A 27,247-nucleotide genomic window follows, 5' to 3' on the forward strand; every position below is an offset into this window, starting at 1 on the left:
CTACACTCAGCCAAAATCGATTGCCCGTTGGGGTTTTTGGAACTGGAGAAAATTAATGTTCCCCGTTTGCTGCCTCTGCTCCGATCGACACGATCAATATGGAGGCAAATTAAAAAAATAATTAAATTTGTTGACATAGCAGTCGAAATGCCACTGTGGAATAACAGTTATTTTCCGGAATTATTGGGCCACCCATCCACTGAGTTTTGGATAGCGCATGGTGTTCTCTCAGTGGGTAACATACATAACCAGGGGATTTTTATCTCCTTTGAACAATTACAAAATACTTATAATATACCGAGGTCTCAATTTTTCCGCTATTTACAACTAAGATCAGCCTTCCAGTCGCACGTACGGAATATGGGTGTGGGTCGAGCTATCTCGTCTCTACCGTTAATAGGAACTCTTAATTCGCAGGGCCCTCAAGGACTCATTTCCTCTCTATACACCTATCTATTATCCATAGTCTGAGGATCTAGTATAGACTCAATTAGGGGGAAGTGGGGGAGGCTCCTTCCGGATACACTAGGAGAAGAATGGGATGAAATCTTGGAATCTCCAACTAAAGTCTCCCCATCAATCAATAATAGAATGACCCAATTGTATATTATACATCAATCCTATTTGACCCCGACTTGTCTCTTTAAAATGGGTCATCTCAACTCATCAGACTGCTTGAGGTGTCACTCCAGTAATGCGGATTTCACTCACATGATTTGGAAATGTCCTATTGTTTTCCATTATTGGAAAGAGGTGACGACACTATTGACATCATTGGTATCAATCCCTGTCCCACTTGAGCCATTGATATGTTTGTTTGGAGTATGGGAAGCGGAGGCCTGGGACCATTACACTGGGATTTTTCTGAGAGAGACACTGTTTATGGCACGAAAGGTGTTGGCACTACGGTGGATGGGTGGTTCTAGCCCATCTCTCAAAGCATGGGTTGAATTAGTGAATTCAATTATTCCGTATGAGCGGACATTGTATCAAAATAGAGGATGTCCAGCTAAATTTGAAAAAATATGGGGAAGATGGAACTCCTCCTGTCATACTTTATAGGCAGTAATAATACAGTATATGCGTGAGTGGTGGGGTGTACGGTTTTGGAGGCATTACTTACTTGCAGGGCGGAATTTAATACAGATTCCTTCCTTTGGCGGCACTGTATGTTAGTTTTAGAAGGTTCTTTTTTTTTTTTTTTTTTTTTGAGGTTATTGTAATTAAGGTTATAAAATAGGATATTAATGATCAATATGACACTGTTTGCTATCTTTGTAACACTTTAGACATGGCAATGCATGGTAATTGTCTGTAATTTAAGGATAATGATGGATACAAAGCAACTGTGTATGATTTATTCTGCAATTAATAAACAAATTTTAAAAAAAAAACTTCATGTGTGAAGTATGTCCTCAGATATTCTACATTGAGTCCTATTTTCTCACACTGTCTACTATTTTGACAGTGAAAGCAAAGGGAGGGGGGTATAATAGTGCTGGTATTTTACACCCAAGTGTTAAGGTGATTTGCTCTGGGGAAATGTGCACCCTATTTCTTAAGAGACCATGCCTAGTAATACATTTGATACATATTTGGATATTTGGTTGTCCATGCTTGAGAAGTTGAACTCTACACCATCCATGAGCTGTCACAGATTTTGTGCTGTAATACATGCCAATTTCTGGTGTAAATTGTAGGAAATATTCTGGAACTACAGTGACCTTGCCCCTCCAGCCTACCCTCCCCCACTTTTTCTATACATTTTTTTTAATTAAAAGCATTAAGTCACAATTTTTAGTATAAATATGAACCAAAATTGATCAAAGTGATCACAACAGAAATCTGGCATAAACAACTTTGAAAAGTTTCAAAATATGCGTTTGTTTAAAAATGTTGTGACTTTTGGCGTTTCACTCCAGCTTCGGACAGCTCTGCCTCACTAGAGTAGGGTGTGTGGCGAGGTGTACGCCACTTATAAGGCCCACCTGATACATTAAGAGGCACCTGGGATTCCCTCTCAAGACTGGGGTAACCAATGCCGGGATTGATAGATCAGGGTGAAATTGTGACTTTTCTACTCCAGAAAACTGGCATACATTGTTTAATAAATTCTCCCCATAGTCCAGACTGCCTAAAGATGCTCCAAATTGTTAATGGTGGATGGTGCTGTATGATAAATTTGGTGCATCTTTTTTACATTTTCTTATTGTTGGCGTAGCTAACACCAGTATTTTAAGGCAATCTTTTGGGGCACGTTGTCCCATTATAAGACACGCTCCCCTTCTGGTAACCCATGCCCTTTTGAGTGAGGCACAAGAGTCTGAAATGCGTATGTGATTTGTTGCGGGGCACGTATGCCATGTTTGTGAGCCAGAGTTTTTGCTCATTATCAAATCTCCCTATTGAAGAAAACGTCATATTCTTAGTGAGAGTGCACCAGCAAGCATCTGGAAAGAAAAACCACTTGCATTCAGAGCACCTCTGAAATCCTGAGTTAAATGGTATGTTTCAACTCTGCCTAAAAAGTTGCATGGCGCGTGAATTGTAGCCAAGCAGGATAGGAACCGGCAAGCACTTTTTTCGAATACTTGCTATCATTGTATTTTCCAGTAATCTGAAACGTACTGTTCCTCTCTGAATTATTTTTTTTTATTTTAATGCCACCAGCGGACAAATAGAGAAGCTAGCAATTTCTATAGTTGTAATTTACCATTCCTAGAGAAAAAATTAATTGCAAATTGTAATTGGTATCTTTTTTTTTTTTTGCTTGATTCTGTAACCAATCACTCAGCATGCTTCTTACTGCTGCATGCAGATGCTTGTGGCAGTGAAGAAGTTAATGTATTATCCCTAGCGGAGGTAAGCAGATCTGCAGGAATTTTGTTTTAAGTCGTATCAGAATAACCAGTGATGCGATTGGTATTTTATGTTCCCCCCTTCTCAGCTTCTTTCCTGCAGGGAACCTCATCTCTTTCCCGTCCCTTCTCCTCCTCCCCTCCCAAACACACACACATTAAGCAATTTTTGCTGTGAATGGCTGAGATTAAATAGGATTTGCTTCAAAGTTTCACTGAATCCCAGCACTGGGCAAAATTGATGTGAACTAAAAAGCCTCAATTAAGTGTGATCCTATTCTGTTCTGACTTAGATGGCGGTAATGAAGGCATGGAAAGATAAGGCTACTGTCTTTTTATCCCTCATTTTTAAATATGTCTTGTGAAAAATAAAGCATTCCAAAAGTGTTAATTTCCCCAGAGCATTGATGGAAAGCCTGGTAACTACTTCATTCTGTTTTTTTACTTCTACTTTTAGTGGACAGTTGTTTATCGCCGCACATGCCGGATTCCATCGCCAATGAGCGGGTTTCATCTGGTCACTCTTCCTATATATACCAATGATAACAAGGACAGATTACTTAATGGCTAATTAGCAACACATTGCAGCCCTGTCCTGTTGATTAATGTTGCAAATTCAGTTTGCACCTTTCTAATTAGTCCCATATTAAACTCCAGTTTGTACAATTTATGTCATTAGAAGTGAAGCCTTGCTTGCGATTTACCGCTTCCCAATCTATTCTTGCTGAGACATAGTTGTAAAGGGAGGGGGTTTGCTGTCATGCCCAGCAATGGCAGCAGGCGGCAATCCCTCGGTGTGAGATACCTGCTTCTTCATCACTATGTTGTCCAGCGAAAGCACTTTCCTGTGGCACGTTTTTACAAATTGGGGAGAGTGGAAAATCCTCTTATTCATTCAGTGTGCACAGATCTAGCAGAGCTGCAGTTGTTGATACATGGTTGTGCTTTCATGTTTGACATCTTGTAATAGTTTTTTTGCATTGATCTTTATTCTCACCTTAAGAGGATTCTGCTGCCCTTAACCCTTTCCTTAAGCAATATCTTTTTTTTCTGCGTCCTGCTTTTTGCCCTAGTTATTCTTGAGTTAAGATTCCCGTAGAGCGGATCTTCTGAGTGCAGAGTAGTGCAGCCTCTTTCCACTACACAAATAATACTTCACTATTTCACTAAATGCATCTATTTTTCATTTGTGCTAGTTGTGCCGTACATACTAAGTAGTTGATCCACAAGTAGGGTCAGAAGCTGCCCCTACTTGGCTTTATTTTCTAATACCACTTTAGTGGATGCGTTGTGACCCGACATACAGCATCTGAGACCGAGATGCAGTTGGATGTCTCTAAACTCATGTTCTTTCATCTAGGGTTAGACAGTTATCAGTGTAATCGCTGAGCAGCTTCCTGGTGGTCCATGCTGCCCCCTTTGGTCTTGTCTCCTTCGGGGATCCTATTGTTCTTATGTCATTGCTTAGACAGATGTTCTACTCATTCATGCTATGTCTCCAACCTGTGTCCAGCCGCACCAGTTGTCATGGATACGCTATGGATTAGCCCAGCAAGGCTAGAACATCTTTCCACTGTAGATGTATTCTTATATATGCTGAGATGGTGTGCAGACCCTCCCTCCATTTAGTCTCCTTCAAATGCCCGCAGCCACAAAGGCTGAGAAATTCCTCTACACCAGACAGTTCCTCCCCACCTTTCCCTGTATTCCCAGCCCACACTTTGTGTAAGAATATCCAGGAGGCTGCAGAAGTTGCTGGATTTTAGCAAGATGTCTTTATCTTTGCTGCCTAGCGATCCATTCTTACATTTCCTCACTAGCAGTATCTATACTATGACAGTGATTTTTAGCTGGATGTTTGGGGCTGATTTTCTGAGCTACACTTTCTGTTTATACAAGGAGATAAGCCAATTCCTTGGTACCTTCAGTCCTACATTGAGCTGTGTGTCAGTCATTCTTTCCTGTAGCTCCTGTGAAATGATATTGGTAACATTTGTGCACACAGAGTAAGGTGTTTTCCCTCTCCTCTTTTTACATATGCAAACGTGTAATCCTTTCTTTCCCTCTGTCGGAGGAAAGCGCTCCTTGGGAACTGGTGCGGAGGCTGAAAATTCTAGAAGCTCACATTTGATGCGTCTTATGAAAACCTGTTTGCTCCCTGACATGGCTACTTACAGTCACAGTGAGTGTGGTTGTAATTGGATGTGAGTCATCCGGAGGTGTACAATAGACTCTTGAATTCTAAATTCCTTAGTAAATCTGTCATTTTAAGACCAGAAAGCCAATAAATAATTTTAGATTTAACACTGAAATTTAAAGTACTAGCAGCTGTCACGTTACCACTGTTATCTTAGTTTCTTTGTCTATGTTTGGTCTACAGGAATAAAATTGTCTTCCTTAGGTCAGCTATCAAATAGAGGTGCTTGTCTGACAGTAATGTTGTATGAGAGATCAGGTAGTGGTCTATTGTTAGGGCCACTGTGATGGCATACAATTCTGTTCTCTAGTTTATATAGTTGCAAATCCCCTGCTTCTTTCTACACAGCCATAGAGGTAAATACTGTTCCAATAGGTCTCAATAATTCATCTTCTTTAAACTTTTCTTAGTGATGGCTGCAAGAAAAGAACATTGCATTGTTAAAGGCTATGAACAGTTTTCACTGATTTTTGCTTACTAGCAAAAATTTAAAACTTTTTAAATAGACCTCATGAAAATCTTCTACAATTTCGTTGATGTTTTCAAGTTAACTCCTTTATATAGCTGACTGTGCTGCTTCTTCTGAGACAGATGCTGGCAGCATACAACTTTTATCTGCTTTTCCTTTCCCTCTCTTCACATTAACACAGTGGTAATGGGGTCGTTGGCGACTAAACTACTGGATTATTGATGACCTATCAATAGTCATGAATAGATTGGGCACCTCCGATCACTTACCTGATATCCACTACTGCAGCAGCCAGATAGAAGCCATGTATGAAGCAGGACACGGCAGCTCTGTACGTTTAGTCACCACTGTTGAGTACTGAAGTTTGATACCCCCCAATATCATATTGATGACTTTTTTATATAAACATGTCAACAATAGCCTTGATATGACAACCCTTTTAAAGATATTAAGTCTCTCCAACCTGTCACCCCTTTAACATCTTCTCTTTCAATATAGAGCAGTACATGTGTGAATTCATGATGCCATCAGTGAAATGTAGCTCCACCCTAACAGCATCCCCACATAAAGACACTGCTACCACCAAGTTTCATTGTAGGCAGCATGCATTTTTCTTTGTATGCTCACCTTTGCAAAGCCATGTAGTTTTGGAGACATGAGTTCCAAAAATATTTATCTTGGGCTCATCACTACAAAGTATTTTTCAGCATCGGCCCTGCCAAATTGTAGGTGGGCTTTTTAGTGCATGAGCCTTAGAAGAGGTTTCTTTTGTGGATGACACCCATGCATGCCTTTCCTGTGCAATGTGCACCATATTGTTTCAAGGGTAATACTCACCCTGATTTGCTTTTCTATTTCTTTAGCTAACTGCAGTGGGTTTGCATGTTGATTTTCTTCAACCCCTTTCGTCAGAACACGCTCCTTTCGGTATGGGCAGATGATCCAGAATCCAGAAGTGGCAGCGCTTTGGACGCAGCGCATGTTCGCTGCATCCGAAGCGATGCCGTCTATTGAAGACAGGTGAATCCACATGTGATCACTGAACCGTGCAGATTCACCGTGTCCAATACATTCTATTAGTGAAGCAAGATAAATAGACATGCTGTGGCCTGGGGAGACGCACCACATGTCCGCCTCCACGAGTGAGCCGTGGGCGTCTCTGGACGCATAGTGAACATTTCTTGAAATCCCTTCCACTATGCTGCAACATCTGGCCACTGTGGGTTGGACGCTGCACAAGTACGCAGCGTCCAACCCGCAGCATTTACTGATTGTGTACGCATACCTTTTTAGGTGTTATTGTACATGGTCGGCCAGGATGTCTCCGAGATGGTTGCAGTTCTTTCTTTGTTAAATTTTTGTGTAATCTGTGCTACAGTATTCTAACAGATAAGTAAAACTTTGCTGGTCTTTTTGTAGCCTTCACCTTTCTCATGTAAAGAAACAATCTTTCTCAGGTCTTGCGACATTTCTCTTCCATTGTGGTGCCATTGGTGACCGCATGAAATGGGAAGAGCTTTTTTTTCTTTTATTGTCATCTGTCGTCTGGACACTTGATTAATGAACAGTTAGAGTTAACTGTGCTTCAATTCTTGTTAATTAGAATTTAGTAATCTAAACTTTAGCTTTGCTCTTAAGTTTTTCATTGAGGTGTACTTATTTTTGCAACATGGGCTCGAATGAATTTGTTCAAGGAAAATTACTTTTCTGGGTTTGCAAATCTTGTTTGTAGTCATTTGTGAGAGTATTTTCTAGAATGGTATCCCAAATAAAGTGTTGATTCAGAAAGAAAACTAAAGGTTTTCTGACAAATCTGTTGGAGTGTACTCGTTGATGCAGAGCACTGTATATACAAATACACACATATATAGGGCTCGTTAGATCCCATCCCTTCCTAATTCAAACTGCTGCTTCAATATCAGCTAATTGCACTTAATGGGGTGTACTAGATTCTGTCCTTTTTACATCCTATAACTTGCCCTTTTTACATCCTATAACTTGCCCCTTATTATCATTTAGGCATACTATTAATGGCTTAGTGTGTCTTATGTTAAAAGAAATACACTCTTTGCACTGGATGGTGCAGTAGAGTATGTTGCACTACACAGTGGGCTACCACCAAAAGAAAGCTTTTTGGGCCAGTGTACGATGTAGGCTGCTTTATGGCTACATTAAGGAACGCTGCCGCTGTATACTTCTGATGGCAGAATCAAACTTCAGGTATGTGCACACGTTGCGGATTTGGCCCTGCGATCCGCAGCAGTTTTCCATGTGGTGTACAGAACCATGTAAACCTATGGAAAACCAAATCCGCAGTGCACATGCTGCTGAAAATTCCGCGCGGAAACGCAGCAGTTTATTTTCCGCAGCATGTCAATTCTTTGCGCGGATTCCGCAGCGTTTTACGCCTGTTCCATAATTGGAATCCGCAGGTGTAAAAACGCAGGCAAAAACCACACAAAATCTGCAGATAATCCATGGTAAATCCGCAGGTAAAATGTAGGGCGTTTTACCTGCGGATTCTCCAGAATCCGTGCAGAAAAATCCGCAATGGAATCCACAATGTGTGCACATACCCTTCATGTGAAAACAAAGCCTTTTCTGTTTAACCCCTTACAACCAATGATGTATATATGCGTCCTCAGTCATGTCCATACCTTTAATGCGGGCTCCAGTGCTGAGCCCCGCATCTTTCCCCCATTTGGTGGCTGACTTAGGGTACTGTCACACAGTCACACTTTGATCGCTACGACCGTACGATCCGTGACGTTCCAGCGATATCCATACGATATCGCTGTGTCTGACACGCAGCAGCGATCAGGGACCCTGCTGAGAATCGTACGTCGTAGCAGATCGTATGGAACTTTCTTTCGTCGCTGGATCTCCCGCTGACATCGCTGGATCGTTGTGTGTGACAGCGATCCAGCGATGTGTTCGCTTGTAACCAGGGTAAACATCGGGTAACTAAGCGCAGGGCCGCGCTTAGTAACCCGATGTTTACCGTGGTTACCAGCGTAAAAGTAAAAAAAAAAAAAAACAGTACATACTCACATTCCGGTGTCTGTCCTCCGGCGTCTCAGCTTCTCTGCACTGTGAGCGCCGGCCAGCCAGAAAGCGAGCACAGCGGTGACGTCTGACGTCAGACATCACCGCTGTGCTTTCCGGCTATGGCGCTTACACAGTGCAGAGAAGCTGAGACGACGGGGACAGACACCGGAATGTGAGTATGTACTGTTTTTTTTTTTTACGTTTACGCTGGTAACCAGGGTAAACATCGGGTTACTAAGCGCGGCCCTGCGCTTAGTAACCCGATGTTTACCCTGGTTACCCGGGGACTTCGGCATCGCTCCAGCGCCGTGATTGCAACGTGTGACCGCAGTCTACGACGCTGGAGCGATAATCATACGATCGCTGCGACGTCACGGATCGTGCCGTCGTAGCGATCAAAATGGCACTGTGTGACAGTACCCTTAATCAAACAGTCCGGCCTGTTGAATATCAACTGCTGATCCTTTTGTTCAGCATGGAGATAAGCCACTGCTAGTGGAGTCTGACAAAAACTCTCTAGTAAAAAAACCCCAGGCGTGCTCAGCTGAGCCAAGTGTTCCTGTGTGTGAGGGAGTTGGGAGAGATGATCTGTTGGACGAAGCTGTCGTCCCCACGATGGTATCTAATGTTTATGGCCAGTTTTAATAATACTTTTCTAAAAGTATGAGGTAAGAAGTTATCAGGCAAATGCAAAATGATTAATCTATAATTTATTGTTAGTAGTTTGTGAAAACAGGTTGGTTGGTGGAGATTGGTAAAGTATTAAGTGTTAATTTTGGAGATGTTAGACAGTTAAACCTTGGCATATGCCTGTAGAGTGTGCTTTTTCACACCTCCCTTTATTGTGTAAACATTCCCATTGTTACCAGCTATTAAAAATTCCATTTATTTCATCCCTGTTTAAACAGAAAATAAAGCAAACCTTTTTTATTGTTGTCAGTCCTTAGAGAAAGCTGCCTGCTGTCTATGAACAGCGCTCCTCAGATTGCTACAAAGCAATAGGTTTATTGGTTTGATTTAATAATAAAACACGACAACCTCTTGATGTGAACATAAAATTCAAATAACCACTTTTTTTGCAGGTTGTGGTGCTTGCTAAATGGATAAAAATGATTACGGTAGCTTAAAAATGTGTTTGGCTTCTCATAAGTTATCAGGGTGCAGGGTATAGTAGCCCTTGAAATGTCTCTGGTAGAATGAGTTGTGACAAAGTGAGTGTGAACCTTGTTATAGGCTCCATAACTTTCATGCCAATAAAATGATTATTCTATTCTTGCACACTTGAGGTGTAGACCAGTTCACTTAGCTCTGCTGTCACTAATGACAGTCATTATCTGTAATAGAAAGGCTTCTTCCAGTCTGACCTCTTTTAACATTTTTTATTGACTAGCATACAGTTTAGTAAAGTGAATTTTTATCCATCTTTAAAAATGATTGACGTGGCTGCTGATGCCAGCTCTTCCTTCATTGCTTACCACTGCTGAGGTCAGGTTGGGACAGAAACGCACAATAGGGCAATACCGCAAGGGAAATGAGAGCGGATGAGAGTGATGGTTGTGCTCACCTGGGGGGGGGGACAAAATACCTATAAGAGCCTAAGGCTAGGTTCACATTTCGTTTTTGGGTGATCGCTAACGGACAGCGATGCACGGCGAAAATGTCGCAATTAACGCCGTGCAACGGGTCCGTTAGCGCACCCATTGACAGCAATGTTATTTTTGCCTGAAGCGCATCGCTAGCGCGTGCCTTTTTCGGCTCGCGCTAGCGATGTGCCGTTCTTTTGCTTGCAGCGTCCGCGGCGCGCCCGAGGTCCGTTCCCCGCTCTCGCAGATCGTTAACGCGACCCCTAAAAATACATTGCGTTAGCGCAATCCGCTAGCGCTAAACGGATTGCCCTAACGCAATGTGAACCTAGCCTTCGCATCCGTGGTTGCTGCCCCGTGGCTGGAGGAAAACTTCTTCTGAATAGCACTTTACTTCAGTGGAGAGATCATGGTACCTAGGCTGTGCTTGCAGAAATAAAGAATCCTCGATGGTGTAAAATTAAGATTTTTATTATACCCAACGCATTTTGTTGCCAGACCGACGCCTTTTTCAAGGTAAGAAAAAGCATATGTATTCATTGTTTACCAAGCACGGTTCTATACATTTGGTAATCACTGTGTCTGGTACCGCTGCTCAGCCCGTTTCATTTGAGTGGAACTGCATCACCCGGTTCTTCCGCTTTCGCAGTGTTCCAAGCCATAATGTAATGCTCATCAGAACCTCATGGCCACTTCATTTGATCCATGGAGTGCCAGAAGTCCGATCCCCTCTGGTCGCATATTGATGGCCTATCATAAGTAGAAGGTCTTGGAGATCCACTATCCTTTCAGAAATGAATTTCATCTAGACCCCGCAGTCTGCATGTTTGAGATGATCCTCCAGACAATAGCTTGGGTTAGAAGACCATTTCTCTGATGAAGGATGAGTTGTGGCCATTCTGTGTCATGTTTCAGCAGAAAATAGCGGATTTCCCCTTATAATGCAGGTGCTGGTGAACCACTGACATTTAGCGTGCAGAGCATTCTGTATGGATGTAGGGCGGTAAGAGGAGGGGGTATATCATCTGAGTTGCTGCAAGCATTTTTATTTTTCACCTTTTTAAAATGCTCCTAAATGAGACTGTATCGCCATACTGTGCTGACAGTCCCTTTTTATAACCGTTTTTCATAAGGCTGTGTTCTATAAATGGTATAAAGCTGTTTAGTTAGATTTTTACCAAAGTATGTGAAGGCCTGGAAGGCTTGTTTCTCAGCTTTATCCACTAGAAAATTATTTGTACATGAGCAGATGGATTAGTCCTAGGTACATATTAGCTGTATTAATATATGAATGTTTCTTTAATCTTCCGGAATACGGCTAAACCATTGTGACTGCTTCAGGGTGGACATGGGTTGACTGCATGAACATTTCTGTCCTTTCCGTTAATGACATTGATCACAATCTCCCATAACTACTCCTTTTCTCTGAGCCAATTAAGTAATAACATTTGTTCTCCCCCTCCTTCAGCATTACTTCAGTTTCTTAAAACTGTTGTTCATCGCACAGTGGCAAGTCAACAAATTGTATCTGTGACGTTGCCCGGAGCTTCTTGGCGGACTGACAACTATACGTGACTTTCTCTGTGAGAGATGAATGGGAAGAACCTTTTACTGTATTGAATCCACCAAACCTTAGTCATCTAGATGCTCTTTTTTTTCCCAAAATGGACGTTTGGTAGCCTGGTGCCCGTATCTGTAGTCTATTGATATGAGACACATTGCTTACCGGATTCTTGGGCAGATGATCATTGCAGCATGATGAAACCTAGCTGTTGGTTGGGACTTTCACTGGCTAGTTAGTGTGGTCATAGGTTAGCCTGCTAGTCTGCAGGCTCCGCATTGGTACTGTTTTCTAATATATGAGAAGGTTACTTTAAATAGGAGAAGACTCTGTTCTTGTCTTTCTTGGCATGTCCATTAGGATCATTCTAATAACAGTCTAGAAACTAGCGCGGGGTAGTTACTCCGCTCTGTGATGTCCAGTGGATGCTGCAGAGGTTGAAACAGAAATTTCTTCAGTGTTGCTGTATTTGCAGCTCATTAGTGTATAATGATCATTTATTCTGTGTGCACCGCAAACAGCAATTCTCCTCTGTGTAATAATAAGCATGGTCCACATCACTGGCTGTTACATCCTTTGTGGAAAAGGAAGGAGTTATGTATTCAGCATCTCTTGTCGTGAATTGTTTGCGTCATTGTGAGTTTCTACGTATAGGCTTCACTCTGAAAATAATCTGCACTGTAGAGCAACTTTCTAATTTTTTTTTTCTTAAAAATTTGGATTTATTTACATACTCCTACCCTGTGTAGAAATTGTTTTATCGTGACTTTCTCTAAATTCTCATCTATAGCTGCTTACAGAATTGTAGTAACCAGAGTAATAGGACATTACACAAGCGTTAGGCTAGATTAAGAGTAATTCCTGTCTCAGGCTGTGAAAGGCTGAGATGGGAACAACCCTTACAGGGAACTTGTCAGCATGATATTGGATCAAATCCCACCAAGCAGAACATCTGCAATGAGTTTATATGTTGTACCCATGTTTGCGTGGCTTTCCTCCGGGTACTCCGGTTTCATCTCCAAAGACATACTGATTTAGATTGTGAGTCTCAATGGGGACAGTGATAATGAGGTCTGAAAAGTGCTGTGATATACGATGGCGCTATATAAGCAAAGTATAATACATAAGAATGACTTCAAACTCCAAACTATTCATGTGTGCTTGTAGCTCTTTCAAAAATAAAAGACAAGCAGTCTCTCTCTTTCTGTCTCTGTGATGAGGAACATGTTTGTGCTTTGGGGGCAGCCTGTATGCAGGTCTCTCCTTGGTTTCTCTGGTTTAGAGCAGTAACATAAAACTCTGCCTACAGTACTGCCCCAAAGCACAAGCCTCTCATTAATAGAGATGAGCAAATATGTTCGGTTTAACCCCTTCATGACCCAGCCTATTTTGACCTTAATGACCTGGCCATTTTTTTGCAATTCTGACCAGTGTCTCCTTATGAGGTAATAACTCAGGAACGCTTCAACGGATCCTAGCGATTTTGAGATTGTTTTTTCGTGACATATAGCGTTTCATGTTAGTAGTACATGTAGGTCAATAATTTTTGTGTTTATTTGTGAAAAAACTGGAAATTTGGTGAAAATTTTGCAATTTTCAAATTTTGAATTTTCATTCTGTTAAACCAGAGAGTTATGTGACACAAAATAGTTAATAAATAACATTACCCACATGTCTACTTTACATCAGCACAATTTTGGAACCAATTTTTTTTTTTTGCTAGGAAGTTATAAGGGTTAAAATTTGACCAGCGATTTCTCATTTTTACAACAAAATTTACAAAACCATTTTTTTAGGGACCACCTCACATTTGAAGTTAGTTTGAGGGGTCTTTATGGCTGAAAATACCCAAAAGTGACACCATTCTAAAAATTGCACCCCTCAAGGTGCTCAAAACCAGATTCAAGAAATTTATTAACCCTTCAGGTGTTTCACAGCAGCAGAAACAAAAAATGAACATTTAACTTTTTTGTCACAAAAATGATCTTTTAGCAACAATTTTGTTATTTTCCCAAGGGTAAAAGGAGAAAGTGGACCCCGAAAGTTATTGTACAATTTGTCCTGAGTACGCCTATACCCCATATGTGGGGGGGAACCACTGTTTGAGCGCACGACAGGGCTCGGAAGGGAAGGAGCGCCATTTGACTTTTTGAATGAAAAATTGGCTACAATCTTTAGTGGACACCATGTAGCATTTGGAGAGCCCCTGTGTACCTAAAGATTGGAACTCTCCCACAAGTGACCCCATTTTGGAAACTAGGCCCCCCGAGAAACTTATCTAGATGCATAGTGAGCACTTTAAACCCCCAGGTGCTTCACAAATTGATCCGTAAAAATGAAAAAGTACTTTTTTTTCACAAAAAATTTCTTTTAGCCTCAATTATTTCATTTTCACATGGGCAACAGGATAAAATGGATCCTAAAATTAGTTGGGCAATTTCTCCTGAGTACACCAATACCTCACATGTGGGGGTAAACCACTGTTTGGGCACACGGCAAGACTCGAAAGGGAAGGAGTGCCATTTGACTTTTGAATGAAAAATTATCTCCAGTCGTTAGCGGACACCATGTCACGTTTGGAGAGCCCCTGTGTGCCTAAACATTGGAGCTTCCCCACAAGTGACCCCCATTTTTGAAACTAGACCCCCCCAAGGAACTTATCTAGATGTATTGTGAGCACTTTAAACCCCCAGGTGCTTCACAAATTGATCTGTAAAAATGAAAAAGTACTTTTTTTGGCACAAAAAAAATTTTTAGCCTCAATTTTTTTCATTTTTACATGGGCAACAGGATAAAATGGATCCTAAAATTTGTTGGGCAATTTCTCCTGAGTACACCGATACCTCACATGTGGTCAGAAACCACTGTTTGGGCGCACGGCAGAGCTCGGAAGGAAAGGAGCAGCATTTGACTTTTTGAATGAAAAATTAGCTCCAATCGTTAGCGGACACCATGTCGCATTTGGAGAGCCTCTGATGTGCCTAAACATTGGAGCTCCCCCACAAGTGACCCCATTTTGGAAACTAGACCCCTCAAGGAACTAATCTAGATGTGCGATGAGAACTTTGAATCCCCAAGTGCTTCACAGAAGTTTATAACGGAGAGCCGTGAAAATAAAAAATCATTTTTCTTTCCTCAAAAATTATTTTTCAGCAAGCAATTTTTTATTTTCACAAGGGTAACAGGAGAAATTGGACCCCAAAAGTTGTTGTCCAGTTTGTCCTGAGTACGCTGATACCCCATATGTGGGCACACGTCTGGGCACGGAAGGGAAGTAGTGACGTTTTGGAATTCAGACGTTGATGGAATGGTCTGCGGGCGTTATGTTACGTTTGCAGAGCCCCTGATGTGCCTAAACAGTAGAAACCCCCCACAAATGACCCCATTTTGGAAACTAGACCCCCTAAGGAACTTATCTAGATGTGTGGTGAGCACTTTGAACCCCCAAGTGCTTCACAGAAATTTGGAACGCAGAGCCGTGAAAATAAAAAATATTTTTTTCCCACAAAAATAAGATTTCAGCCCCCATTTTTTTTATTTTCCCAAGAGTAACAGGAAAAATTAGACCCCCAAAGTTGTTGTGCAATTTTTCCTGAGTACGCTTGTGCCCGATATGTTTGGGTAAACCACTGTTTGGGCGCACGTCGGGGCTCGGAAGGGAGGGAGCACCATTTGACTTTTTGAACGCAAGATTGGCTGGAATCAATGGTGGCGCCATGTCGCGTTTGGAGACCCCTGATGTGCCTAAACAGTGGAAACCCCTCAATTCTAACTCCAACAATAACCCCAACACACCCCTACCCTAATCCCAACTCTAGCCATAACCCTAATCACAACCCTAACTCCAACACACCCCTAACAACCCTAACCCCAACACCACCCTAATCCCAACCCTAACCTTAACCACAAGTCTAACCCTAACCCCAACACACCCCTAACCCTAATCTTAACCCTATTTCCAGCCCTAAACCTAATTCCAACCCTAACCCTAAGGCTATGTGTCCACGTTGCAGATTCGTGTGAGGATTTTTCCGCACAGTTTTTGAAAGATCCGCAGGTTAAACGCACTGCACAGGGGTATTACCAGTGGGAGACATTTAAATCATGGGATCAGACTGTCGGTCATTACATGTCTCACACTGGTAACTCCCCCTTTCTTTCAGAATAAGCTCTGGAGGCGGAATCTCAGGGAGATCAGTGTTTGGCCCATAGATCTTAACAGCTCATTTTCATATTAGGAAAAATATGGATTTACTTGGCATAGATATCAAATTGCAGATATCAATATCTTATTTTATTCACCATTCTAGGACCTACATGCTCACATAGACTAATTAGGAGAGTTGATCCTACTGACATATTCCCTTTAAGGAATGTATCCAACAACTAGATAGGAATCTTTTTGCCATCAGCATGCCATCATCAAGGTCAGAGAGGCCCGGGGGCCTGCACACTGCAGTACTTTGCTCTGCCCTCAACAGGGCAGACAAAGTACGCCTGCGCAGGAGCCGCAGCGTGAAGACAAGAAGAGGACATCATCGTACAAAGATGGGAGGCCCCGGACCGCGACGCCCATCGTACCGGGACCGCCCCTGGGTGAGTATAATATAACCTGTCTTTCTTATCTTTCAGGATACATCGGGGGCTTACCTACAGCATTACAGAATGCTGTAGATAAGCCCCTGATGCCGGTGGCCTTAGTTTATAGGCCATTTTTGGGGTGACAGATTCCCTTTAATCCAGAGTCGATGATTAACTCTGTATGCATAGCCTGCTTAAAATTAGTTGCTGTCCAATTAAAATGCTGAATATTATGACTTTTAAGGGTATGTTAACACGTGGAGTAATTGCAGCATTTTTTCCCTGTATTTTAGTATTTTTTAAAAGCATTATTCACCTATTAAAATAGGAAAAAAATAAAACAAAGCTACAATTACAGCGAGTGTGAACATAACGTACTGTTAATTGGTGTAGTGTCGAGGTATTCTGTTTTTTATTGTTTTTTTTATTGGTCAAACAGAGGGGCATATTTATATATTTCTAGGTGGACTAACAAAAAAAAGTATTGACCACATAGAGTTATAAGGAAAGATGCTTCATGGTTGTCTTGTGGGTATTTCAAGGATTTACAAAAACATAGATGTCAGGAGAGCTGACAGGTCTTCTTTAATGCTAAACACTCCTTGCTTTTGGTATTCGCAAGTTAAGATTAAACAGAATAAATGAAACCTTACTTAAATATATGGTCTATTGGATTACTGGAAGTGTATTGTAAGATTGAGGCTTTTGAAATAAATATCCACATCCATTACTGACCGTATGAAGTTTACATTTATTCCAACAGAGCTTAATATGGAAAGTGAACATTATGTTTAGTAGTAAGAGTAATTCAGTTGTTTATGTAACATTTCATTTATGAAAGACATCTGGAAACTAAATGTAACACGACTCTTTGTCCACACGCTGTATTTTTGCAGCATGTTTTTTGCAGCGTTCTTTTTCTGCAGAAAAGAAGCCGTAGTTTACTGTTCAGCAAAAGCTCTGAGATTTCCGAAATCTCATTCACACGCTTGTTTTTTTTCCTAACTGAATTTGAATTTGAGTGTTTTTTTAAGATCTGAAGCATGTTCATTCTTTCAGCATTTTTGCACATAGAAAACAATGGGAAAGTGCAAAAAAAAGTGCATCAAAGAGATTTAGCTTTGTTTTTGATTCGTTTTTGATGAATAAAGCTTAACTTATATTGTCAACAAGTCAGACATCTTATCCACTCCAAAAATTGCAGCAAAACTTCCGCAAATGGCTTTATTTTATATGCTGCATTTTTCTTCCAAGCTGAAAGGTTTTGGCTACAGATAAAACATTATAAAAACGTGAGTGAACACAGCCTAATATATCTATTCCCTATCACTAGCCATACTGAGGTGTCCATCCTCTTTTTGACTAGGCAGCGTTTTTTAATAAGACAAACATAGGACTCTAATAAGAATGCTGTTTTTTAAATCTCTACAGCAATATATTGCATTCACAGTGTAGCTGCAGAATTTGTACTGTACTTGGAACAGCTGCCTTGTTCTCACCCCCTCTCTGACCTTTAAATTATCTGTCATTTTCTCCAAAGGCTAAAACATAAATCAATGACATTCATTTCTTGTGCTCTTGTAAAAATATATAAAATATAAATTAATAATGTGCCAGCGTCATAAAGGATAGAATGAATCGATTGGTAAGGTCTGTGCAGTTGCAATATTTACTGGATATGAAAAGAAAAGCACCCATGCTAGTGTTAAGGCGTATCAGTCATTTCAGCCACAAGCAGGGTGAAAGCATAGGCTTGCTGTCCTCATCCCCCACAACATGGTAAAACTGTATGGTGCGCTTACAAGTCCAGCATGCCCAAGGACTGACTGAATCTCTTGCTCTTTCACTTCCCATCCATTTTTTTTTTTTTTTACTGTACCGATGCTTCCTTTTACTTGGTGTTCAGCCAGAGCTTCAGTTGCAGCAGGAACTTCCTTTTCTTCACTTTCCAGTATGCATTGCTTCTGCCATTGCCCAATGAATTACCTGCCCTAAACAATAAGCAGCTCTTCTGCCATTTGTCAAACAGAAGGAGGGCACCTTGTGATATGCATTGAAGAGTCACTGTTTAGGCTATAGATGTTGTTTGGGGTAAATTGGGTGCTTTGGCATTTTGTGAGGTATTGCATTGGCCATCAGTTCAGCATAACTGTTGAAATTGCATTATTTATTTAAAGAATAGTTACCCTGATCATCGGTCAGCTAAAAAAAAGTATATGTACAGTGGGGAAAATAAGTATTTCATACACTGACAATAGTGCAAGTTTTCCTACCTAGAATGGAAAAGTCTGTAATTTTTATCGTAGGTACCGTATTTTCCGGCGTATAAGACGAATTTTTAACCCCTAAAAATTGTCCCAAAAGTCGGGGGTCGTCTTATACGCCGGGTACGGCGTGTGCAGGGAGCGATCCTGGATGTTCCCAGGGTCTGAAGGAGAGGAGACTCTCCTTCAGGCCCTGGGATCCATATTCATGTTAAAAATAAAGAATAAAAATAAAAAATATGTATATACTCACCCCTCCGAGAAGCCTGGCTCTCACCGGTGTAAGCGTCTGCCTCCGTTCCTAAGAATTGCAGAGCGTGAAGGACCTTCGATGACGTCACGGTCAGGTGACTGGTCACATGAGTGGTCACGGACCAATCACAGGCCAGTCACCTGACCGTGACGTCATCGAGGGTCCTTCATGCTCTGCAATTCTTAGGAACGGAGGCAGACGCTTACACCGGTGAGAGCCAGGCTTCTCGGAGGGGTGAGTATATACATATTTTTTATTTTTATTCTTTATTTTTAACATGAATATGGATCCCAGGGCCTGAAGGAGAGTCTCCTCTCCTTCAGACCCTGGGAACCACACGCTGTATAAGATGACTGGGCGTATAAGATGACCCCAGTCTTATACAGCGGGCATATCCCAAATTCCATATTTTATATGGAAAAGTTGGGGGTCGTCTTATACGCCCAGTCGTCTTATACACCAGAAAATACGGTACATTTCAATTGTAAAAGACAGAATTTTAAAAAAATCTAGAAAATTAACATTGTATGATTTTTACATAATTAATTTTCATTTTATTGCATGAAATAAGTATTTGATACAATAGGAAAAAAAAGAACTTAATATGTTTCCTGTAGTTCTTGACCATGTTTGCACACACTGCAGCAGTAATTTTGGCCCACTTCTCCATACAGATCTTCTCGTGATCTTTCAGGATTTATGTCTGTCGCTGGGCAATATTGAGTTTCACCTCCCTCCTAATATTTTCTATTGAGTTCAGGTTCAGGTCTGGATACTGGCTAAGCCACTCCAAGACTTTGAAATGCTTCTTACAGAGCCACTCCTTAGTTGCACTGGCAGTGAGTTTCCGGTTAGTGGCATGCTGGAAGACCCAGCTATGACCCATCTTCAATGCTCTTACTGAAGGAAGGAAGCTGATGATCAAAATCTCATGATACATGACCCCATCCATCCTCACTTCAATACTGTAAATTTGTCCAGTCCCCTTTACCGCAAAATCATCCCCAAAGTATGATGTTTCCCCCACTATGCTTCACAGTTGGGATGGTGTTGTTGGGGCTGTACTCATTCTTCTTCCTCCAAACATGGCGAGTGGAGTTGATACCAAAAAGTTCTATTTTGATCTGATCTGACCATATGACCTTCTCCCATGCCTCTTCTGGATCATCCAGATGGTCCTTGGCGAACTTCAAACTGGCATGGACATGAGCTGGCGTGAGCAGGGGGACCTTTTATCCCTGCAGGATTTTAATCCATGATGACGTAGTGTTTTACTAATGGTAATGTTTGAGACTGTGGTCCCAGCTCTCTTAAGGTTATTGACCATACCCTCCCATGAAGTTCTGGCAGATTCCTGCCCTTTCCCAGAATCATCCTTACCTCACGAGGCGAGATCTTGCATGGAGCCCCAGACAGATGAAGATTGACAGCCATCTTGTGTTTCTTCCATTTTCTAATAATTGTGCCAACAGTTGCCTTGTGCGGGTCTACAATTTTGTCGCTGGTGTCTTTAAACAGCTTTTTGATCTTGGCCATGGTGGAGAGGTTGGAGTGTGACTGAGTGTGTGGACAGGTGTCTTTTATACAGGTAATGAGTTCAAACAGGGGCATTTAATACAAGTAATGAGTGTGGAGTAGGAGGGCTTCTTAAAGAAAAACTAGCATCTGTGAGAGCCAGGATTCTTGCTGGTTGTTAGATGATCAAATACTTACCGTGTTTCATGCAATAAAATGCAATTTAATTATTTAAAAATCCTTCAATGTGATTTTCTGTTTTTTTGTTTTTCAATTCTGTCTCTCACAGTTGGTGTACCTACTATAAAAGTTATAGACCTCTACATTGTTTGTAGGTGGGAAAACTTGCAAAATCGGCAGTACCGTATATACTCGAGTATAAGCCGAGATTTTCAGCCCAAATTTTTGGGCTGAAAGTGCCCCTCTCGGCTTATACTCGAGTCATGATCGGTGGTGGGGTCGGCGGGTGAGGACTGTCATATACTCACCTAGTTCCGGCGTTCCTGTCGCTCCCCCTGCCGGTCCCACGGTCTCCGGGTGCCGCAGCTCTTCCCCTGTTCAGCGGTCACGTGGGACCGCTCATTAGAGAAATGAATAGGCTGCTCCACCTCCCATAGGGGCGGAGCCGCCTATTCATTTCTCTAATGAAGCGGTGCCGGTGACCGCTGATAGAGGAAGAGGCTGCGGCACCGAAGACCAGCTATCCGGGGGAAGGAGCGGGACGCCGGGAGCAGGTAAGTATGACATATTTACCTGTCCTCGTTCCACACGCCGGGCGTCGCGCCATCTTCCCGGCGTCTCTCCGCACTGACTGTGCAGGTCAGAGGGTGCGATGACGCATATAGTGTGCGCGCCGCCCTCTGCCTGATCAGTCAGTGCGGAGAGACGCCGGGACGGGATGTGAGGAGCTGCAAGCAAGAGAGGTGAGTATGTGTTTTTTTTTTTTATTGCAGCAGCACAGATTTATGTGGAGCATCTATGGGGCAACGGTGCAGAGCACTATATGGCAGAGCTATGGGGCAACGGTGCAGAGCACTATATATATGGCACAGCTATGGGGCAACGGTGCAGAGCACTATATGGCACAGCTATGGGGCAACGGTGCAGAGCACTATATGGCACAGCTATGGGGCAACGGTGGAGAGCACTATATATATGGCACAGCTATGGGGCAACGGTGCAGAGCACTATATGGCACAGCTATGGGGCAACGGTGCAGAGCACTATATGGCACAGCTATGGGGCAACAGTGCAGAGCACTATATGGCACAGCTATGGGGCAACGGTGCAGAGCACTATATGGCACAGCTATGGGGCAATGGTGCAGAGCACTATATGGCACAGCTATGGGGCAACAGTGCAGAGCACTATATGGCACAGCTATGGGGCAACGGTGCAGAGCACTATATGGCACAGCTATGGGGCAACGGTGCAGAGCACTATATGGCACAGCTATGGGGCAACGGTGCAGAGCACTATATGGCACAGCTATGGGGCAACGGTGCAGAGCACTATATGGCACAGCTATGGGGCAATAACGGTGCAGAGCACTATATGGCACAGCTATGGGGCAACGGTGCAGAGCACTATATGGCACAGCTATGGGGCAATGGTGCAGAGCACTATATGGCACAGCTATGGGGCAACAGTGCAGAGCACTATATGGCACAGCTATGGGGCAACGGTGCAGAGCACTATATGGCACAGCTATGGGGCAACGGTGCAGAGCACTATATGGCACAGCTATCTATGGGGCAACGGTGCAGAGCACTATATGGCACAGCTATGGGGCAACGGTGCAGAGCACTATATGGCACAGCTATGGGGCAACGATGCAGAGCATTATATATATGGCACAGCTATGGGGCAACGGTGCAGAGCATTATATATATATGGCACAGCTATGGGGCAACGGTGCAGAGCATTATATATATGGCACAGCTATGGGGCAACGGTGCAGAGCAGTATATGGCACAGCTATGGGGCAATGGTGCAGAGCACTATATGGCACAGCTATGGGGCAACGGTGCAGAGCATTATATATATATGGCACAGCTATGGGGCAACGGTGCAGAGCATTATATATATGGCACAGCTATCTATGGGGCAACGGTGCAGAGCATTGTATATGGCACAGCTTTATGTGCAGCATCTATGGGGCCATAATGAACGGTATGGAGTATCTATTTTTAATTTTGAAATTCACCGGTACCTGCTGCATTTTCCACCCTAGGCTTATACTCGAGTCAATAAGTTTTCCCAGTTTTTTGTGGCAAAATTAGGGGGGTCGGCTTATACTCGAGTATATACGGTATATTAAATACTTATTTTCCCCACTGTATAAATAAAGTGGATGTTGAGTGACTTTCTGGGCTATAATATTACAATGTAATGATGCTCTGCTAGTTTACATGTGTCTGAAAAGGCAGCGTTTTTATTTCTCGTACTCCTGAATTCATGAGCCGTTTACTGTAATGTATGATATTGGAATAAAAGTGCTATCATCATACAGAAAACAGATTCTATACACACACAGAATACTAAAGTGTTCACTTTTTGTACTGTAATCATGTGAAATTTGTTTGAAATCATGTTTGCTTTAGCATTTTTTTTCTTTGTAGATAAAAAATTTATTCACCACTAATGCTCTCGAGGTTTATTTCATCCCACCTCCATTTCTTCTATACATTTCCCCACCTTTATTATAGTAAGTTGAGTCATGTGATCTCCAGCTTAACAGTCCCATACATGCAACAATCTGTAGCCAGAATGTCAGTTTGACTTCTTGTGAACTACAGAATTACATCACTTATTACGATTCCTCCTGGAAGCTCTGTCTCCTCGAGGGTCTTCCCGCCCATCTCCACCCTGCTGTCCTTATGCATGTCCTTCTGTGATGATAAAGATGTGGGTAAAGAAACTATCAAAAAGAAAGCTGCCATTGTAACCAATCATAAAGCAATTTTCATTTTGCATTCTGCTCTTGACAAGTGAAATCTGCATTGCAATTGTTTGCTTTTTTCTGTTTGTTTCATAAGACTGGGCTATTATTTCTGCTTTACATAAAGCAATGTTATACTAGGTGAGATTCCCTGAAGCTGCATCACATAAAATACTTTGACTTTACTGTACACATCACATTAGATACACTGAGAGTGCTGTATATACATCACATATTCTACACTGAGACTTTACTGTACACATCACATAGGATACACAGAGTACAGTTTATAGATCATATAGGATAAGCTGAGACTCTGCTGTATATATGTCTCATAGGATACACTGAGACTGTACTGTATATACATTGCATAGGATAAGCTGAGACTCTGCTGTATACACATCGCAATGGATACACCAAAACTATACTGTACTTCACAGAGGATACACTGACACTGTGGTGCTCTATATATCACATAGGATGCACTGAGACTCTGCTGTATCAGAAGATACCAGCTCTAAGTCAAGAGTGATATGACTCTCTGGCATAATGAGAAATATACTGTAGTCTGCATATTATTATTTATTATTATTATTATTATTATTATTATTATTTATATAGCACCATTAATTCCATGGTGCTGTACATGAGAAAGGGGTTACATACAGGGTTTTAGATATTGTTAACAGTAAACAAATTTACAGTGAAAGACTGGTACAGAGGGGAGAGGACCTTGTCCTTGCGGACTTACAATCTTCAGGATAATGGGGAAGAGACAGGAGGTTGGTGTGCTGCAGCACTGGTGGTGGTGAGGTGGCTGCTCGGGTGGTCGGTGACGTGGCGGCAGCTCGGGTGGTCGGTGACGTGGCGGCAGCTTGGGTGGTTGGTGACGAGGCGGCAGCTCGGGTGGTCGGTGACGAGGCGGCAGCTCGGGTGGTCGGTGACGTGGCGGCAGCTCGGGTGGTCGGTGACGAGGCGGCAGCTCGGGTGGTCGGTGACATGGCGGCAGCTCGGGTGGTCGGTGACGTGGCTGCAGCTCGGGTGGTGGGTGACGTGGCGGCAGCTCAGATGGTTGGTGACGAGGCGGCAGCTCGGGCGGTTGGTGACGAGGCGGCAGCTCGGGCGGTTGGTGAGGCGGCAAAATAGATTTTTTGTGAAATTGGTGCAAGTATTATGGCATATTTGCGATGACAGAGAGTATCAGTCACCTCATAGCTGTAGGTTATCTGGATATTGTTATTGAACAGGAATCTTCCTGGCATGTGGTACATTGCTAAGATATGTAATAGTCATAAGAGGAAAACAATGCTGCGGTCTCACTTCTTGATGAATGCTTAATCACATAAAGACATCAAGGTTACAAAGATTTCTGAAGCTGCCAAGTTGCAAATATATTGGAATTCTCTTTTGCACCCTGAGTGGAGAATTTAAAACCACTTTATGGAACTATGGCTATACAGTACTTTGCTGCACTTTTTCACACCTGCCTAAAACGTTAACACAGTAAGAATATTTAAAAATTAGAACTTTGATTTTTAGCAGTTAACAAAACGCAAATAGAATGAATAAAAGGGAATTATAAATCAAATCTAAATTTGGTGTGATCAACTTTTGACTACAAAACAGCATCAAAGCATCAATTCTTCTACGAACACTTGCATAAAATGTTTGGAGGAAATTGACAGGGAGCCAATCAGATTCCCTCTTTATGGTATTGCACGAGGAAGTGGTGTCTGCCTGTATTTCTCATCATTGACGGCAGTAAGAAGTAGGCAACACTGAGGACTTTAGATGCAGTGCTCGGCCAAGGAAACTTAATGCAGCAGATGAGACACGTCATGCTTACTTCTCTTTGAAATTCTGTAAATAGAGTTGGGGATTTCGTTAGGATTAATAGGGTCCTCAATGTTAAGAAATACAGGCAGATACCTATCCATCATGCAGTACCATAAGGGAAGGATTTTTGTTCTTCATCATAACAACAACCTCAAACATATCGTCAGTGGCATTAAGAACTATCATCAGCATAAAGAAGAACAAGGACTAGACTGGAAGGGATGCTATGGCCCCCACCAAGTTCTCATCTCAACATCACCTAGTCTGTGTGGAATTACATGAAAGAGATTTGCACAAGCCTAAATTCACAGGCGACCTATGTTATTTCTCCAAGGTGGTTGGAACAACCTCCCTCCTGAGTTCCTTGAAGAACTATGTTCAAGAGTGCCTAAAAGAATTAAAGGCAGAGGGTGGTCACACCAAATATTTATTTGATTTAGATTTCACTTTGGTCCATTACATTGTATTTTGACTAAAATAGAACTATTAACACTTCTTTTTTTTTTTTTTTAATAATTCTTCCTTTGTAGCATTTTTTCCACACCTGCCTAAAATATTTGCACACTACTGTATGTGAAAACACTTTTTATGAATTATTTTAATTCTTTTATGATAAATGCACAGGAACTCTGTCCTTGTACAATGAGATGTTTTGCTTCTGGTACTGAGATTATTCTAATAACGTATTAACAAATGTGTTTTATTAAACTCCTTAGGCATTGAATGTCCTAGAGGTGCCAGAAATATTCCTGGTGTGGTTCAAGAAGGGGAGCCTTTCAGTGAGGAAGCCATGATGTACACAAAGGAGCTAGTATTGCAGAGAGAGGTATGATTTCCAGTATTTTTTTTCTTGGTTGCTGTATTTTGTATTGTTTTGAGAATATATATATATTTATATATAAAATATGTGTGTGTGTACCACACACAAATATTTAAGATGACCATACATTGTTTGGTGAACAATCATTTTGTTCACATGAACATACTCCTTGTGGTCCATATTAGTTGTTACTGTCATACAAACTGACCATTTGTGCACATTGACAGTGAGCAAAAGATGGAACGATCTTCTGAAAATATTACAAGAATGTTTTTGGAACAATCTTTCCAAAATATTATTGTGGCTGGCAGCTATGGGAAAAAACTTTAAAACATGGACAACTTTTTTTTCCCCTACTCAATGGCTGGTTAAACTGATAGTTTATCTTTTGTTGGTAAATTTCACTCAACAAACATGGCTAATGTTTATGTGCGCATGCACCATCCGTGGCTAGGATGGCCCGGCATGAAATTTAAAACCTGAAGACTATAAAGACACCAGAGGCAGCGGAGGGGCCAGAGCACAACTGAAGACCCAGCCCACAGTTCCACCCTGATGCTCAAAGCTACGATTACAAGAAAACTTCAATTATTACTCATTATTCACTCATTATACAAAATCCACAAGACGCATTTCTTCACTAAAGGTATAATTTTTTTCGGTGTAACCGTGCCAATATGGCCATTTCTGTACTTTAATTAGAAAAATCCTGCTTACAGGTTTCCTTTAAGTAGCTGCATACAATAAATAATATTTTCCATACATAGCATGAGAGTACAATGCACAGCACTGGTTACACTACACTACATATCTTTTCATGGGGCAAAACTGAAGATATATTTTCATGGGGCAAAACTGAAGATATGACACTTTGTTATGCAAGCTTCATTGTAAATTTGGTGTGCCTTCTAAATAACTCACCACACATCCATTAATGTCTCAACCGCTGGCAACAAAAGTGAGTACACCCCTAAGTGAAAATGCCCAAATTGTGCCCAAAGTGTAAATATTTTGTGTGGCCACCATTATTTTCAAGCACTGCCTGAACTTTCTTTGGCATGGAGTTCACTAGATCTTCACAGGTTGCCACTGGAATCCTCTTCTACTTCTCCATGATGACATCATGGATGTTAAAGACCTTGTGCTCCTCCACCTTCCGTCTGAAAATGCCCCACAAATGATCAAAAGAGTTTAGATCTGGAGACATGCTTGGCCATTTTAGCACCTTTATCATCAGTTTTGTTAGCAAGGCGATCGTTGTCTCGGAGGTGTGTTTGGGGTCATTATCATGTTTGAATACTGGCCTGCGGCCCGGTTTCCG

At 41.9% G+C, this 27,247-nt stretch overlaps 1 protein-coding gene across 2 annotated transcripts in view; it reads left to right on the forward strand.

Moving 5' to 3' along the window:
- The window catches only part of SND1 (staphylococcal nuclease and tudor domain containing 1), a 1,031,482-nt gene that overhangs the window by 710,083 nt on the left and 294,152 nt on the right, over positions 1-27,247 (forward strand). For both annotated transcript variants that reach the window (XM_077264371.1, XM_077264369.1), the window contains exon 16: positions 25,823-25,932. In XM_077264371.1, the coding sequence (XP_077120486.1) occupies positions 25,823-25,932 (110 nt within the window). The remainder of the gene's footprint in view (positions 1-25,822; positions 25,933-27,247) is intronic.

Source organism: Ranitomeya variabilis, chromosome 5, assembly GCF_051348905.1.
Source record: "Ranitomeya variabilis isolate aRanVar5 chromosome 5, aRanVar5.hap1, whole genome shotgun sequence".
In the NCBI taxonomy this organism is placed as follows: Eukaryota; Metazoa; Chordata; class Amphibia; order Anura; family Dendrobatidae; genus Ranitomeya; species Ranitomeya variabilis.